The sequence below is a fragment of the Nycticebus coucang genome, chromosome 19 (assembly GCF_027406575.1).
Source record: "Nycticebus coucang isolate mNycCou1 chromosome 19, mNycCou1.pri, whole genome shotgun sequence".
NCBI lineage: Eukaryota > Metazoa > Chordata > Mammalia > Primates > Lorisidae > Nycticebus > Nycticebus coucang.
The window spans coordinates 53,822,179-53,840,373 of record NC_069798.1 but is presented as its reverse complement, the minus strand read 5'-3'; the positions used below and the strand labels follow the sequence as shown (position 1 = coordinate 53,840,373).

General features: G+C 43.5%; 1 protein-coding gene and 1 pseudogene across 1 annotated transcript in view; one reads left to right on the top strand and one right to left on the bottom strand.

Moving 5' to 3' along the window:
• ATP8B1 (ATPase phospholipid transporting 8B1) overlaps positions 1-18,195 on the top strand; it is a 152,872-nt gene that overhangs the window by 69,610 nt on the left and 65,067 nt on the right. Inside the window, exon 2 of the mRNA XM_053571239.1 lies at positions 14,707-14,909. Within this exon, the coding sequence (XP_053427214.1) occupies positions 14,729-14,909 (181 nt within the window). The 5' untranslated portion in view covers positions 14,707-14,728. The remainder of the gene's footprint in view (positions 1-14,706; positions 14,910-18,195) is intronic.
• Positions 13,846-14,233, bottom strand: LOC128571720 (MORN repeat-containing protein 4-like; annotated as a pseudogene).

Sequence of the window (18,195 nt, the reverse complement as noted above, 5' to 3'; positions counted from 1 at the left end):
AAACCACATAGTAAATTCAGTCTGCTCTGGGGGTTCAGAAGGATTGGAGCATATTATGTGTTGTCATGTTAACTTTAATTCTCTAATTGTTAATGGTATACAATGGATATTTGTATACTGAACTTAAAAAAATAATAATTAACAAAAAAAAGAACCAAAACACCAATGGTTAGGCAAATCCCTTAACAGCTCAGTTTTCTCATTGGTAAAATGGCCATGATGATGTCTGTAACACACCGCAGAAGGATGCCAGAAGGTAGTTGTGTGAGACTATGCAGGGGTCCTCAAACTGCGGCGCACGGGCCACAGGCAGTGGTGTGATTGTATTTGTTCCCGTTTTGTTTTTTTACTTTAAAATAAGTGCAGTGTGTATAGGAATTTGTTCATCATTTTTTTTTTTTGAAAACTATAGTCTGGCCCTCCAAAGGTCTGAGGGACAGTGAACTGGCCCCCTGTTTAAAAAGTTTGAGGACCCCATGCTATGGCATGAGAATACTTAGTACTGTAGGGACTGCCTTATATGATCAAGAAGTCATCATTATTACCAGGAAATGCTGGGGAAGGCCTGGCAGTGTTGGACTGAAAAATCCTTTAAACTTAATCCAGGAGAATGAAAAACCTGCTCCTCTCTGAAAGGTCAATGTTGTGCAGTTTCTGCTGTTCCTTTCTTTTCTTTTCTTTCCTTTTTTTTTTTTTTTTTTTTTTTTTGAGACAGAGTCTCACTTTGTTGCCCCTGGTAGAGTGCCGTAGCATCACAGCTCACAGCAACCTCAAACTCTTGGGCTCAAGCGATTCTCTTGTCTCAGCTTCCCAAGTAACTGTGCCCACCACAACGCCTGCTATTTTTAGAGACGAGGTCTCACTCTGGCTCAGCCTGATCTCGAACTTGTGAGCTCAGGCAATCTACCTGCCTCAGCCTCAGGATTACAGGCATGAGCTACCACTCCTGGCCTCTTTGCTCCTTTCTGTCTGATAGAAATTGAAGTCATCTGGTGTGAAGTGGGAGCGAAGGGCTCTGGCCCAAGGGAAGGGGCTTTCAGAAGGACAGAGGATGAAGGTCTGGGCCCAGAGAAGACTTTTCTATGTGAGCAAAGTCCTGGGTGAATTGTTCTCAGAGAGGTGACCTTAATGATTCATTTTATATTAGTTAGCCCAGGCTTCTAGGTATTTTAGGCCTTGGTTTGGGAGGAAATTAAAAAAAAAAATCTTGTTGGAAACTATAATTATATTTCTGTAACAGTATAAAGTTTAAATTTAATCTAGATCTTAGATATGTTTTATTACTATTGCTTCATGAGATTCTTTATCTAATTACAACTGTCATCAGGCTTGTCAAATTTTACTTTCAAGAACATTGGGCAGATTCCAAACAGGGTATGGCAGGTGTCCAAACTAACAAGAATAATAAGGAAGATTTCAGCTTCCTCTTAGATGGGGGCTGTTCTTTGAAATAACTTGGAAATAATGACCAGATCAGGTACCTGACCATAGAATTATTATTACTTGTGATTAATGGTATGTGTATTAGTTATCTATTGCTGTGTAACAAATGACTCCAGAGTTTAGCACCTTAATACAACATATTATCTCAGTTTCCATGGATCAGGTGTCCAAACACTGCTTAATTGGATCCTCTGTGCTGGGGTTTCTCACAGGGCTGCAATTAAGATGTCAGCCGGGCCTGGGGTCTCATCTGAAGACCCAACTGAGGAAGGATCTGCTTCTGAGTTCACGCGGTAGTTGCAAAACTTATTTCCTTGAGGCCTGTTAGACTGAGAGCTCCAGTCCTCCCTGGCTACTGGCTGGACACTTGCTCAGTTTCTTGCCATGTTAACGTCCCCATCAGGAGGCTACTTCATCAAAGCCAGGAGTGGGAAAGAGTTGGCTGGCAAGAAGGAGGTCACAGTTTTTTTGTGTCCTAATCATGGAAAAGGCATCCCATTCACCTGGGCCATGTTCTGTGGGTTGTGTGTACCCGCACTCATAGGAAGGGGCTTGCACAAGGGCTTTGACTCCAGGGGGGTGTCATTGAAGGCCATCTGAGATTCTGCCTGCCAGAGTTATAATTTATTCTATTGCGTATGGAACATGTAATAAACGTATGTAGCATACAACCTACAGACATACAATACAAACATTATGTATCATGCTATATATTATGTTAAATATGTTGCCGCATTAGCTTTAATAATAATAATAAGTGAAAAGGGGAAAACAGTTCAGAAATAAATTTTCTTTTAAGAGACAGAGTCTCACTTTATCACTCTCAGTAGAGTGCCGTGGCGTCACAGGTCACAGTGACCTCCAGCTCTTGGGCTTAGGCGAGTCTCTTGCCTCGGCCTCCAGAGTAGCTGGGGCTACAGGCGCCTGCCACAATGCCTGGCTATTTTTTTGTTGCAGTTTGGCCAGGGCCAGGTTCGAACCTGCCACCCTCGGTATATGGGGCTGGCACCCTACTCACTGAGCCACAGGCGCCACCCAGAAATAACCTTTTCTTACTGAGAACTTTATAAGCCATAAAAAAATAATGATGAAGAATGAACAAAAATGAAGATCCTGAATCTTACTTCCTGTCTAAGCGTGGGTCTCCCTGGACACAAATCGAGTTATGCAACCAAAATGTTAGTGATTGGGGACTCCTGCCTTCCCCACCTCTGAATTCCCACTGTTGTATGCTTACAGATCATATCCTATTAGTGGTAAGACTTAGATTTTTCTTTCTTTTAAATCTAAAAACCTTATAACAACAACAAAAGTTTGTGCTTTCATTATTTCTGATGGGGGGGGGGGTTGGTTGGTTTTTAAGATGGGATCTCATTCTTCCCCTGGGTTAGAGTGTACCGTAGTTCATTGCAACCTCAAGCTCCTGGTCTCAGGTCTCTTCCCAAGTAACTGAGACTAGGTGCAACACCATATCCAACTAATTTTCCTAATTTTTTTGGTAGAGATGGGGTCTTGCTCTTGGTTGGGCTGGCCTCAAACTCCTGTCTGCAAGTGATCCGTCCACCTTGGCCTCTCGAAGTGTTCAGATTAGAGGCATGAGCCACCATACCCAACAGGAATAATTATTGCAAGAATAATTCATTCTTGTAGGTTCTCTTTTTCTCTCTCCTTCAGAGCCTCCTCCCCCACAAAAGAGTTCATGGGTTTATTCACTTCACAGGTATTTGGTAGCTGAGTATTCAAAGATAATAAATGGTAGATGTTTAGGATTCGAGTTTGGAAATCCCACCAATCCCACCAAACCTTTTAGGGTTTATGGCCAATTAAGAGGATGGTATATTCGAGAAGGGCAAATGGGAAATGAGGCACCAATTTCATGGTAGAGCGCCATAGCATCATAGCTCACAGCAACCTCCAGCGCTTGGGCTCAGGTGATCCTCTTGCCTCAGTTTTTCTATTTTTATTAGAGACCGGGTCTCCCTTTTTTGCTCATTTTCAAACAATCCCCCCACACCTCGGCCTCCCATGGTGCTAGGTTTACAGGCATGAACCACTGTGTCAGGCCCAGCACCGCTTTGTTAAAGCCACAAAATCTCATTACAAAGCTGTGGCATAAATGATGTGCCTTGGTTTCTATTCTTCTATTCCCCATTCTTTGCTCTTTCCAGGCAGATTGGGAGAAAATTCTAGAGTGGTCTGGTGGGGGATGGCTGGCTTCATGCCAGAAGGCAGACCCATTCTGGGTGTTGACCACAGTTCAATGGCAAGGGTGGGAGCGACCCACGCGAAGCCCCCAACATTAATCTTGGATGATGCAGCAACTCGGTATGCTAGTGTCCTGGCAGGCTCTGACCCCTCCAGTTATCAAGCTCCCCTTTTCTGGGAGGAGATCTTTCCCTCTGTGGTGGGCATAGTTGTTGTCTTCATTTTGAAAGTCCCTTTGTCTTTCAAGAACATTGAGAGGAAGGAAATGGAAATTAACACATCCTATGTACTTACTATCTGTTAGGCACTGCTGGGCTTTCCCAAGCATTAGCTCTAAAAATTAATCCTCACAATATTGGAAAGGTAAAAATCTCCCTTTCCTTTGTTGACAGATGAGAAAATAAGCTTCCAAAATATTAAGTAATGCACCCAGGTTATGAACCAGTGAATAGGAGAGCTGGGATTTGAATCAGACCAATGTGCTTTCTAGTAAATGGTGCTGCCCCTGGTCTCTGCAGGAGGCCCAGCACGGGTGGCTGCAGGGGAAAGGATCAGCAGGACTGGGCTGGGAGCATCCCCCATGCCTGTTCACTAGAGCAGAACGGTAAGGTCATTCTCTGACACTGGGCTCTGTTTCCTGATGGCCAGGTCATTTTGAACTGATCTTTATCTTCTGGGTTTCCTATTTGTCATTTCTTGCAAGTGGACCTGCCACATACCCACCAATCTCCCAACCATGGCATCCGTCATTCTACGGTGACCACATGCCATGACCTAATTGCTCTGAAACTATGCCAGGCATCTAGTCCTTTGAGATGATGAATTTTTTTGTCACCTCAAGGATTGGGATGTGTGGATGAGGCTGTAGGTGGATTTGATTTGAATTAAGCCCATTTAGTCAGGAAGATTATTCAATGTCAAATTACATATTTGTTTGAGAAAATCATAGTTACTACAACACTGAAATTGAATAAGACTTCATTTTTAAGAGGTAAACAGTGCATTTTTAAGAGGTAAACTATAAGCAGTGATGAATTTACATAGAAATTGGAAGCCTACATAAAAAACTAACCAATTTACTTCTATATATCAAAGGTAATTAAGGATTGTTTCTAAAGATCATATGACCAGAAAAATCCTTGAATGTTATATCACATTAGTTTTTTTCCAATGCTGATAAATCTTGTACCTACTTGCTGCAACATTTATTTACTTTCAGTGCTGTGATTCTAAGCACACGGAGAAATGATAAAATACTATATTGAACAGGGCGTGAATTGTCACAGATGTACATCCACAGTGCCTCTGTGTAAAGGGGAAGAGGATGACGTATTGTCCCACAAACCTTTGATTTTATGTCTTTTCTAATTACATACCTGTGGAACAATTGAACAGGGTATCGTTCCCAAGTTTATAGGACAACTGTAATTTTAGGGACATTTCCCAAGTACTATACCTGGTAGTTTATTTCACATTCCCAAAGCAGGCATGATTTACCCAGATCTACCTTTTTTTTTTTTTTTTTTTTTTTTTGAGACAGAGTCTCAAGCTGTTGCCCTGGGTAGAGTGCTATGCCATCACATCTCACAGCAACCTCAAACTATTGGGCTCAAGCGATTCTTTTGCCTCAGTCTCCCAAGTAGCTAGAACTATAGGCGCCTGCCACAGTGCCTGGCTATTTTTTGGTTGTAGTTGTCGTTGTTGTTTGGCAGGCCTGGGCTGGATTCGAATCTGCCCACTCTGTTGCATGTAGCTGGCGCCCTAGCTGCTGAGCTACAGGTGCCGAGCCAGTTACTTTCCTTTTGATTCAGGTGAGCAGACTTTTTGTGTAAAGAGCTAGATAGTAATACTCCAGACTTTGAGACCATGTGGTCTCTATCACAATTCTGCTAGTATAGCACAAAAGCTGCCATAGATATTATGTCAGGAATGAATAAGGGTGTGTTCCAATAAAACTTTATTAAAAAAATAGCTGGTGGGCTCAATTTGGCCCTCAGGCTGTAATTTGCTATGAACCCCTTAAAGAGAGAGGCAAATATGCCTCCTCCATGCCAGACACTGTGGTAGGTGCTAGTGATGATGAAAAAAGATTAATCTTCACCTTTGACATCTGCACTACCTTCTCAGAGGGCTAGTTTAGTTTTATGTGCATGGTAATATCTTGGGCAATAGTTTTTGGATGGCTTTGAATGACTCAGACTCCTAGAAAGTTCTATCTTGTGTGACTTCTAAATTTCTCTCTTCCTGTTCTCCCTTATTGCTCTCAGTCTTTGTCCTCACCCAGTGACTTTTTGAATTTGTTACTGTGCAGTAGGTATGAGCTATAGAGAGATGGCAGAGAACTTTGGGATAAGATAATTCTCTAAACTATTGAGAACTTTATTGAAAGCTTGGGCTGGGTGCTGTGGCTCACACCTGTAAATCCCACTTTTGGGAGGCTGAGGAGGAGGATTGCTTAAGGCCAGCAGCTTGAGATCAGCCTGGGCAACGTAGTGAAACTCTTATTTCTCAAAAAGAAAAAGCATTTTTTTTTTTTTTTTTTTGAGACGAGCCTCAAGCTCTCTCCCTGGGTAGAGTGCTGTGGCATCACAGCTCACAGCAACCTTCAGCTCCTGGGCTCAAGCGATTCTCCTGCCTCCGTCTCCCAAGTAGCTGGGACTACAGACGCCTGTCACAATGTCTGGCTATTTTTTGGTTGCAGTCATCATTGTCGTTTGGTGGGCCCAGGCTGGATTCGAACCTGCCAACTCAGGTATATGTGGCTGGCACCTTAGCCACTTGAGCCACAGGCGCCAAGCAAGGATTTTTTTTTTTTTATTAAGGTGCTGATCAGGGTGGTTCCTGGAGAGGCGTCTCTCTTTGGCTTGTAGATGGCCTCCACGTCTACGTGTTCTCTCTAGCTTTCTGTGTGCGCACAGAGGGAAAGAGATCTCTGGTGTGTCTCCCTTTTCTTATAAAGACATTAATCCTATCAGATTAGGGCCCCACTCTGATGATCTCATTTAATCTTAATTGCCCCTTTAAAGGATATATGTCTAAATACTGTCACAGTGAGGGATTGGGGGTATATGAATTTGGAGGGCCATAATTCAGTCTGTAACACACAGGAAAGGCCTAAGCAGGAGAATGGCTCTACTCCGATGGCTATGTAGAAGTTAGTTGTTCAGTTAGGGGCCTCTTGCAGCATTCGAGGAAATGATGGTGTCTTTGAGAAATGACTTATGTGTATTCTTCAGTAATCTGGAAGTCTAAGTGGTTCTGTGCCCCCGGTCTGGTGTAGCACTCTGCACTTCACAGGTGCTCACTGGCTGCTGGGTAAAATGCACAGCAATCTGCACTGAGCTGGAGTGGGGGTCAGGGATGTTAGAAAATCCCCAAGCGCATACCTTAGACCAGTGTTTTTCAACCTTTTTTTATCTCATGGCACACTTAACCTATAGTTAAACTTCTGGGGCACACTTAAATTATGTTGATCAAAAAAAGGCTATACTTTGAACTTCTTTTGGAAATAATTTAATTAATGATCTTTAAAATTTTTCATGGTATACTTAAGATCCTTTCATGGCACACCAGTTGAAAATCACTGCCTTTGCCTTGGTACTGTAGCACAGTGGTCATGGCGTCATAACATATGGTTACCATATACACCGAGGGTGGCAGGTTGGAATCTGGCCCAGGCCTGCTAAACAACAATGACAACTGCAACAAAAAATAGCCGAGTGTTGTGGTGGGTGCCTGTAGTCCCAGCTACTTAGGGGGCTGAGGCAAGAGAATCACTTAGGCCCAAGAGTTTGAGGTTGCTGTGAGCTCTGACTTCACAGCACTCTACTGAGGGCAACATAGCAAGACTTTGTCTCAAAAAAAAAAAAAGAAAGAAAGAATAAGAAAAGAAAATCACTGCCTTGGACAGTGCCTGGTTTTAGGAAATCTTCCATATGTCACCTAGGTTTTCAAAGAAGTGGTGTTTTCCTAATTTTTCTTTGATACTCGATAATGACATAGCTAAATCATTCCATGCGTGTCTGTATTTCACACACCTACACAGTCCAGAGAAGCTGAGTGGAGGGCACATCTTTACACACTCAGCTTACAGCACCCTCCTTCTTTCTAACTTGGCCTGTGCATGTCTATCTGGGAGCTGGGGTGGTTGGTTAGGCAATGCTTTGCTTACTTTGGATCACATACACGTGTGTCCAATATCTTCCTTGGTGTTTGCCACCTCCCTCAACCTCAAAGGACTGAAAACATTGAATAAGTATCCAGGTCCTTGCCAGTTTGGAAGCAACGATAAAAATAATTGCCTACAAAATGTTTCTATCAAATGCACTTGAAGCCAGTGACTTAATGTTAAAACGACCATACTACCCAAAGCAATTAGCCTGTGCAACGTAGCGACAGCCCCATTGAAAAGATTCAGTGCAATTCCTATCAAAATACTGACACAATTTTCCACAAAAATAAAAAAAAAATCTTAAAATTCCTGGGACAAAAAACCCCCAATAGCTAAGGCAATCTTGAGAAAAAGAACAAAACTGAGCCAGGTGCAGTAGCTCATGCCTGTAATCCTGACATACTGGGAAGATGAGGTGGGAAGATCGTTTGAGGTCATGAGTTCGAGAGCAACTTGAGCAAGAGCAAGATACCTCCTCTCCCCCAACATACACATAAAAAGTAGAAAAATTAGCTGGATGTGGTAGCATGCACCTGTTGTCCCAGCTACTTGGCAGGCTGAGGAGAGAGGATGGCTTGAGTCCAGGAGTTGGAGTTTGCAGTGAGCTATGATGATGTGACCTCACGTAGCTTGGGTGACAGAGTAAGACCTTGTCTCAATCATCAATCAATCAATAGAATAAATAAGGAAAAATCCCCAAAGGTGGAGACATCACACTATCTGACATCAAAATACAGTAGAATCTCCATGTTGACCACCTCCCTATACTGACCACCTTTTTAAGTTGACCTAATTTTCATAGACCAAATATGTACCATGTATACGAGTCAGTACAGCAGGCCTAGTTCCTTATGTTGACCACCTGTGTATGTTGACTAGCTTGCTACAGACACTTGGGTGTTCAACTTACAGAGGTTCTACTGAATATTACAAGGCTGTACTAACCAAAACAGCATGGTTGTGGTATTGGTACAAAAACAAATATGTGAACTAGTGGAACAGAATAGAGAACCCAGAAATAAATCTTCATATTTCCAGCTAACTGATTTTTGGCAGAAACACTAAGAACATACACAGGGAAAAGGACAGCTTCAGTGAATTGTGCTGGGAAAAGCGGATGTGCAGGGGCAGAAGACTGAAACTACTTCTCACCATGTATAAGAATCAACTCAAAATGGATTAAAGACTTAAATGTAACCCCCGAAACTATAAAACTACTGGAAGAAACATAGGGGAAATACCTCAGGACATTGGCCCAGGCAAATGCTTTGTGCTTAAGACCTCTAAAGCACAAATACCTAAAGGAGAAACAGACAAATGGGACTATAGTCAACTTAAAACGTTCTGGACAGCAAAGGAAACAAGAGTGAAGAGACAATCCAGAGAATCAGAATATTTGCAAATTATTCATCCATCCGGGACTAATAACCAGAATCCACAAGGAACTCAACAGTAAAAACCAAAACAACAACAAAAACTCCCATTAAAAAGTGGGCAAAGGACATGAACAGACATTTCTCAAAGGAAGACATACAAATGGCCCGTCGATACTAGAAAAGATCATGGTGCACTTGGTGTATTGTGCTTGGTGTATTTTATTTATTTATTGTGCACTTGGTGTATTTTATCTACTGAGTTGAGAACTTTGCAAGTATCCTCTCACGATAATGCATCTCAGTTGTTGAGATTTTGGAATATGAACAAATGTGTAAGTAATTGGAACTGTTTTGTAGATACGAATTTATAACTCATCTTTTAACTTAGCGTGTTTGGACTTTGGCAGTGTCATTACATACTCTTATGATCTAAATTGTTGCACAGTATTTTATACGTTCTGGTCGCTCCGGCTTTTACTGTGGCAGGTTTCAGTGAGCCGATGTCCACCAAGTTCACTGCAGGGCTTGCGTGCAGTTAATACTAAATAAATGTGAGCTTCTGTTTGTAACAGTACTGAGTGCAGGGCAGCCTGGTGCTTTATGCAAATAATGTCAGGCTACATGTCCGTCTTCAAGTAACCTGAGGTATTTGTGTAAATATTTTCCTAACAAATATAACTAAGGTGCTTATCACTTATGTAGTCACCATATAAAGTAAATGCACACAAATTCTAGATACAGAAAGTGAGCAGGAGGGGTTAGGGAGTATCCCCAGGAAGTCATTAGTAAAATTTGAAGATCTAAGGTTGTATTTAAAATGAGTCATAGGCCAGCAAGTTGGCTCACACCTGTAAGCCTAGCTCTCTGGGAGGCCGAGGTCAAGGCCAGTGGATTGCTTGAGCTCAGGAGTTGGAGACCAACCTGAGCAACAGAGAGACACCATTTCTACTAAAAAATAGAAGAACTAGCCAGGCATTGTGGCAGGCACCTATGGTCCCAGCTACATGGCAAATTGAGGGTAGAGGATCGCTTGAACCTAAGAGTTTGAGGTTGCAGTGTGCTACGGTGCCATGGCACTCCACCCAGGGTGACAGAGTGAGACATTGTCTCAAAATAAAATAAAATAAATAATTTAAAAATACAATACAATATAATAAAATATCAGAAAATTGTCATCAGCAGAAACCTTAGGACAATGGTTTTCCAACTTTGCTAGCAATACACAGTAAGAAATTCAATTGCATTAACACTCACAGTACAAATAAATGTGTGAATATGTCAATTTTATAAAACCGGTTTACTAAAGAGCCTTAGTCTTACTGTGTGTGCTGAAATCTGATACATTGTAGTCTATTTCAGTGTATTTTATTTTAACATCGGTTGTGACCTGCTAAATTTATTTCACTGGATGGAGAACCCCACCAACTTGTAGCACTCTTATACCAATGCAAATTTGGTAGCCTATGAACACCAACTGGGGAGGGGGACAGTCAGTGGCCCCAGAATAAATAGTACTGTAATTATACTAAAACCTACAGACAGAATTTTACATATTGTTGCAAGTAACTAACACTTATTCTCTGCATGTTCTTTTCTTTATATTTTCTTCCTCTAATGTGTGGGGGACAGATGTGTTTGCTACATTCACTGTACACCTTCATATATTTTCAGTCTGTCCCATGGGGACAAAGGTAGCAGAGACCCTTTTCCTCTGTAAGCTTTTCATTGGTTGTCTCTTCCTTTTGATTTGGTATGGACGGTTCATCTTGTCACTGTGCCTTGACCTTGGTTGCACTCGGGTCCACAAAGATTCCTTGTCTTTGTGTATTTTTTGTGGAGACCGTGTGCATTTTGGGTGCGCTTCTAATGTCTTCATTACAGAGCCGTCATGCCAGATCTTTCGAAAAGTGTTTTCTTCCTCATTGTTTCTTTGAATGAAGTTGCAACTTGTGGGTATTAATTTCCTCAGAAATCACATACAAATCATATGCTGCAATGTCAATGACGCTGAAGAAAATTGCCACGTTCCTCAGCGACAAGAATACATATGCACTTACCAGATGGGTCATAACCCCGCTTTAGCAGCATTGTAAAAGTGGATTACATCCGGCTTGGTATTGTCCCCTTCACGCTTCATGCTGTGTGGAAAGTACTGCAGCCACCATTCCTGTCTTTGGAACATAACTTACTAATATCACATAGGGACAGAAGGCAAATCTTACTGTACCGGATGGGGAGTTTTTCATTGATGCTGGCCTGAGTTCTAGAGGCAAGTCCCTTCTGTCACTGCAAATAGTACCAACTGTGGTCATGCTCTTTTGAACAAGACCCAGGGCAATGGAGGCAAAGTTTCTGTCCATAGTAATATTTCTTTTCTTTCTTTCTTTTTTTTTTTTTTTGAGACAGAGTCTCATTATGTTGCCCTTGGTAGAGTGCCGTAGCGTGACAGCTCACAACAACTTCAAACTCCTGGGCTTAAGTAATTCTCCTGTCTCAGCCTCCCAAGTAGCTGGGACTACAGGCACAATGCCCGAACATCTTTTGTTGCAATTGTCATTGTTGTTTAGCTGGCCCAGGCTGTGTTCGAACCCAACAGCCCCGGTGTATGTGGCTGATGCTGTAACCACTGTGCTATGAGCGCTGAGCCTGTACTCTTTCTTTCTTTCTTTTTTTTTGCAGTTTTGGGCTAGGGCTGGGTTTGAACCTGCCACCTCTGGTATATGTGGCCTGTGCCCTACTCAGTTGAGCCACAGATGCCACCCCATAGTAATATTTCTTACAGACTGATCCAAATGCCAGTTCTAAACCAGTTTTTTACAGTCTCAGAGCCACTATTGTTATTTCTCTGAGTTCCCTGCATATGGCTCTGCCACAAAACAGTAGTTTGTGGAAGAATTACACAAAAGATTCACTGCAGTTTCACACTTCCCAGGTTATGTTGGTATGTAAAGTCTGAATGGGCAATGCCTGTGGAAAGACCAGTCCCTCGTCAACAGTGAGGGACTCATGAGGATCGTGGTAAAGGGAGAGCTGATTTATAGCCATATTCCGAAGCTCTCGAACTGGAGCAGACTCACCACATGCTGTTGCTGCGTCGTCAAAACGTAGGCGTTTCAGTAGGAGTCACATTCTGCGTTCTAAAAACACAGCATGGTAAACTGGAAAATTCTCCTCACTGAAAAGATCCTGGATGTTGTCTTTATTTTGCCAGTACACACCACCATTTAGAAAAATTCCAATTAGTCCTAATATTTCTTCTTTTATTTTATTTTATTATTTTTTTTTCTGGTGATTTGTTTATTCTTCAAAAACACTTGTTTCTACAGTACAATTCAGAGACTAAATAGAGGCACACGGCTATAATTTCCACCACAATCTGCTTTTGAGGAGACACTCAAGATGAGGATGAGGGTCTGGGGGACATGTTTGGGTGACAGGGTAACTGGGGCCTCTGTGATGAACTGTGTAGGGATTCCGTCAGCCAAGTTTTGACCCTAGGCCTGACAGTCAAGCCTCATAGTAGAAGAGTTACAGTGCGCCAAGTGCAAGAAGCCAAATGCTCTTTTAAGTCCCCACATTCCAGGGGGTCCAATTCCACCACAACCCCAGGGGCTGAGGTGAGTCTGATCTGCTGGTCCACTGAGAAGGAACTATGTCAGTCCAGGCCACCTTCACAGACGCAGTTCACTCCAGAAGTGACCTTAATATTCTGCCCCGTGCCCTGGAGTAAGTCACGGATACTAGTTGTAAGATTACTGTTTATATCGTTTTCTTTCTTGTCCCATGTCTAAGGAAGCAGAGAGGCACAAATAGGGCTTCTCTGCTGTAACTCAGTGAAGGAAGACAGCTTATAAAGTCAAGGGAGAAGGAAACAGCACTTACAAAATCCTTCCTGGGGGAATAAGAAGAGACGAATGACAAAGTAGAAGCCTGGAGTCATGATTCCAACCAGCAGTGAATGCGGGATATGGAAAACCTCTGGCCTTGACTTTCACGGGGCTACCATACTGTTTAAGCCACCCTTACCATTTTCCTTATTTCTCCATGGTAGCACAAGCACAGGTCCTAAGTTGGGGCCAGAATCATCTACCCCAGATGTAGGCAGAATGAAGAAACCCCATATCGCTTGGCAGAAAAGAAAGCATAAGGCCGCAGCAGATGCTGGCCATCCTGAGGAATTGGAGGGCTACAGAAGACACTGGGTAACCCAAGGTCTTAGGAACAGAGAATCAACAAGAAAAGCTGCTCATCTATCCTCTATGGCAGGCATCCTCAAACTTTTTAAACAGGAGGCCAATTCACTGTCCTTCAGACAGTTGGAGGGCTGGACTATAGTTTAAAAAAAAACAAAACTATGAACAAATTCCTATGCACACTGCACATATCTTATTTTGAAGTGAAAAACAAAACAGGAACAAATATAATTCACACCACTTCATGTGGTCCGCGGGCTACAGTTTGAGGACACCTGCTCTATAGGGTCAGGGAAAGTCACAGGTGCTAACAACTACCGCAGGGTCTATGGACCAGAACCCTCAGCTCTCCTCCATGATCGAATTCCTGATTGGCAGGTGACAGAGGGCATCACAGGCTTCTGCTCCATGGTCACTGTCATCTCATCTCAGATTTGGTTCATTAGTTTATCTCGAATCAACAACAGGAACGCTGGCTTTCCCCAGTACTTGTCAGCTGGTGCCCAGTGCCCCATCGGGCGGTGAGGTTTCTGGCTGACTTGGAGGCATTCTGGGCCCAGTGGATGACTGCAGAACACTTCTCACGCTGCAGCAGCTTGTTGTTCTCAAAGAGACCTTCATTGCAGGGTATTCCATGAGAGCCATCAGGGAAAGTCAGCAGGTCTTGAGCCATCTGAGAAGGTCAGTATCCCAAAGCCATTAAAGAGCCCATTCTCGAAATGACCCAGGTAGGTGCCACCATCTGCGAACATCAGTTGACCAAAGCCATGTCTGCAGCCCTCCTTCCACTCGCCACAATATTCCTCCCCACTGTAGTAGGTGAAGGAACCTTTTGTCAGGGTCATGGTGACAGGTTACAGAAGAAAGGGATGAAAACTGGGCTTGGCCTTTCGGGATGACTGTCACACCCCGACACAGGGCTACAGTGGCCTGGACCTTTGCTCCGCTGGGTTCGTGTTTACCACCTTCCTCTCCACCACGTCCTCCAGTGCCAGCCAATATGTCTTCTTTTAAAACTGGAATTTTAGATGAATATATCCTTATATAACTCTTTGACTAAATGTAGTTTATGGTTTGTAAACTTGATAATTACACCCACAGTTTCATTATCACTGAATAGCTAGGAAGCATCCATGGCGTTTGGGGTTCTGTTCCCATTTGTGCTCCTGGTTGAGTCTTCATAGTCTTAGCCAATTGTCATCTCCCCTGATCTTTTATCGGCTGTGAGTTCTATATCATTCCTGATGGTGCCGTCACCATTCAACACACGACTGGGCGAGAGCCATGATTCACTCTGGTTTTCCTTCTTTTCAACCAGGTGGTTCCAATTTGCCAGCAGAATGAGCACAGAAAGAGACTCAGAGACAACGTTCGAGGAGGACTCTCAGCCTAATGATGAAGTGGTTCCCTACAGCGATGACGAGACCGAAGATGAGCTCGACGACCAGGAGTCCACTGTGGAACCAGAACAGAATCGAGTCAACAGGGAAGCAGAGGAGAACCGGGATACCTTCAGAAGAGGTAACCCCAGTGAGAGCCAGCTGGTGGGGTGCCATGCGTGGAAATCCACACGTGGTGCACGGGCACATGTCCGTTTCAGTCTAGGTGGCCATCTTCTTCCTCTGATCTCCTCCTAGGAGGCAACTGAGAGAAGGGAGGGTGGGCTTGGCTACGTATCCGGCATCCTCAGTGTGCCAGGGCTGGGAAACCAAGTCTGAGAAGTTCTACAGAGAAAATAGGTCTTGGTGTGTGTGTTTGTGTATATACTTTTTAATAGTAAGTTGTATTGATTAATAAAACTCGATAAAGAAACTTAAAATTAATACATTGCACAAACTCCACCTTGTTAGGCCAATGAATAATCTAAAGCTAATTGGTTATCCATTACTACATTGGCCAAAGCATCCAGGGAGGCCTTTAAGCTTAGTTCATAGGGTAGATTTTTTTTTAAATGGAATTGTATGTGCAAGAATTTACATGTTACTATACCCAGGAATTTTAAAAGTGTATACCTATCAGTCTTTGGATGTAAATTATTTGTATTGGTAAACTGTTGGCATGTGATATAAATAACCAGTGGTACATATATATTTACTGATCTGGAGCCATTAGTAAGGAAATTATTCCCATGTATGTGTGTGTACATGGTCACATGCCCACAGATGGGTTAATGAGAGTAACACTATGGTATGATCCTTAAGTCATGCTCAAAAAAATGTACTTTAACAAATCAACCAGTACTTAGCATTTTTTGTCTCTTCTTTCTTCGTGCATGGAAAGAGCATCTTCTCAGAAGTATCTCAGATGTGTGGGCCCTTTTGGAGAGTAATGTATGGTCCTAAAAGGACCATACATTTGGGAGGTCCAGGATACAGATTTGAGCCTTTTAGCATTTTCAGCTTGTCCCTTCTTAATGCCCTTTGCTACTCTAGAAGGAGCCTGGAGGCACCCTATCTTGCATTCAGTTATTTGTGAATACAGCAGGGGTTTTCTGGGTCTTTGCTTGCCATCAGAGGCCTGTGATGAGCAGCCTGTGCCATTTGCCCAGAATCAGTCCAGCTTCAGAGACACAGTCCAGACCAGGGCTGGCAGACTTTCTGCAGAGGGTCAGAGAGTAGACCTTCCAGCTTTGTGGACCACACAGTTTCTGTCGAAGCTGCTCTACTCTGCCAATGTGGTGTGAAAGTGGTCACGGATATACGTCACTTAGGGCAACAATATAGCTGACTTTCACTGTTACGCTTTCTTCCTTGTGGCTTTTCTATTTCATTTCCTGCTGGTTCTCCCATCCTGGCAATCAAATGTGGACTTCTTTTACAGCTGTTCTCCATGTGGAAGCTTAGCCTTTTCTCTTTGGACCCCAGATTTGCTGCAGGTATCAGCTGAAAATATTTCCTCCACGGTCCCTCAGATTCTAGCCAGATGACTTTAGTTTCCTGATTATAGAAAGTGCTGTTGTAGTGTTCTGATTCCAGCCTCCCAGGCACACCTTCCCTGCAGCCTCCATCAGGATCACCTCAGTTTCACCTGGTTCCCTGAGGGCCCTGTTACTGCCATTTTGCCCTTGCAGGTTTTCTAGAAGCTTCTGTTATGCCTCATGCCAATCCCTGCCTTCTAGGTTCTCCCTTTGGGGTTCTGCCACCTGGTGAGACTGTTTTTGTTTGCTTATTTATTTATTTTTAAGACAGAATCTCACTCTATTGCCCAGGCTAGAGTGCTGTGGCATCATAGCTCACAGCAACGTCAAACTCCTGGGCTCAAGCAATCCTCTTGCCTCAGTCTCCCAAGTATTTGGGACTATAGGTGCCTACCCACACCCAGCTAATTTTTCTATTTTTAGTACAGATGGGGCCTCTTGCTCAGGCTGGTCTCAAACTCCTGAGCTCAAGCAGTTCACCTGCCTAGGCCTTCCAGATGCTAGGGTTATTGGTGTGAGCCACCGTGCCTGGGCAAGTCTGTTTTTTTCTAACAGCTTTCACCTGTAGAGAAAGTGACACGCTATGAAATCCCATTTCTGCAGTGATTCTGCCCATTCTGGTCAGATTGCTGTTCTTCAGTTTCCTGGGTAGGGGGATTCTCAATGTGGGGAGTACATGTGTCCACAGGGGCCCCATCTCATTCAGACTTGGGGAGGTCATTGACCCCTATACATTGTTTGTCCCCCACCTTTCCATATCAAACATTTAGAAACATTAGACCTCAGTGTGGATTTCTCATAATTTTAAGCTGTTGAGTATTGGGCTTAAGTGCTTCCTGCTCTGAAGCAGAAGATACTAAAATCATGATAGTTCAGTGAAATTAGAATAGAATCTCCACCTTTGTGAGCTGGAAAGTGGCCTCTGTCAAAACAAGTCCAGACTGGGGTGGTGCCTGTGGCTCAAGGAGTAGGGTGCCGGTCCCATATACCAGAGGTGGTGGGTTCAAACCCAGCCCTGGCCAAAAACCACACACACACACACAAAAAAAACAAGTCCAGACTGGATTTCAGTGGACTGGGGACAAAGCTGGAGCAGCCCAACAAGTTAGCAGGGGAGTTCTAGGTGATTGCCCGAATAGTGAATAAAACATGCTGCTTCCTCATTCCTTTCCCAGCGCGGCTGCTAAGTCTGCTTTCTCAGTCTTAGAATTGCTGCCATATCGGAGGGTTGGCCAGAGAATTGGCTCCGTGGGGGTAAGGGGTGAACTCTGCTGTTGGAACTTGGTGCCACTTGATCAGATGCGTGGTCCAGGACACAGTGAAGGGACTGGGCTTGGGTGCTTGCAGAAATGCCAGGGAAGCACGTAGTGGCCGGAAACTCTTACCTCTGTTTTTTTCCAACTCTCCCTGCACATTCTGGCTGTCAGGGCCCTTTCATTGTCAATCTGTTTGCAGGTCATATTTTTGGTCGATTTCTACCCTCATTACATTGGCGGTGAAGGAGCTCAGTCTTAAGTGTGGCTCTTCATAATCTTTTCCAAGGGTGGTTTATCATCTTAGGGGACTTGGGTGCTTCTTAGTTCTCAAAACCCCTGTCAACTGACTTTGCCAGTGACTTTTACAAAAATCCTTATTCTAATGCCTCTCTCTGCCCTTCCCAAGCAGGCAGAGGACGTTCAGTAAACGCTGGACCTCTTTCTTCCCTTTGCACGTCTGCCCTACAAACCCCCATGCAACCTGCTCCCCCCGCCTCCCTCCCTATCTTTCTCCTCTAGTCCTTCCTCTCTCTGTCCGCCCCCCTCCATATTCTCATTTGGACAGTTTCCCAATTAAGATCAGTGTCACCCCAACTCTTCTTCTTCTTTTTTTTTTTTTTTTTTTTTTAAATCA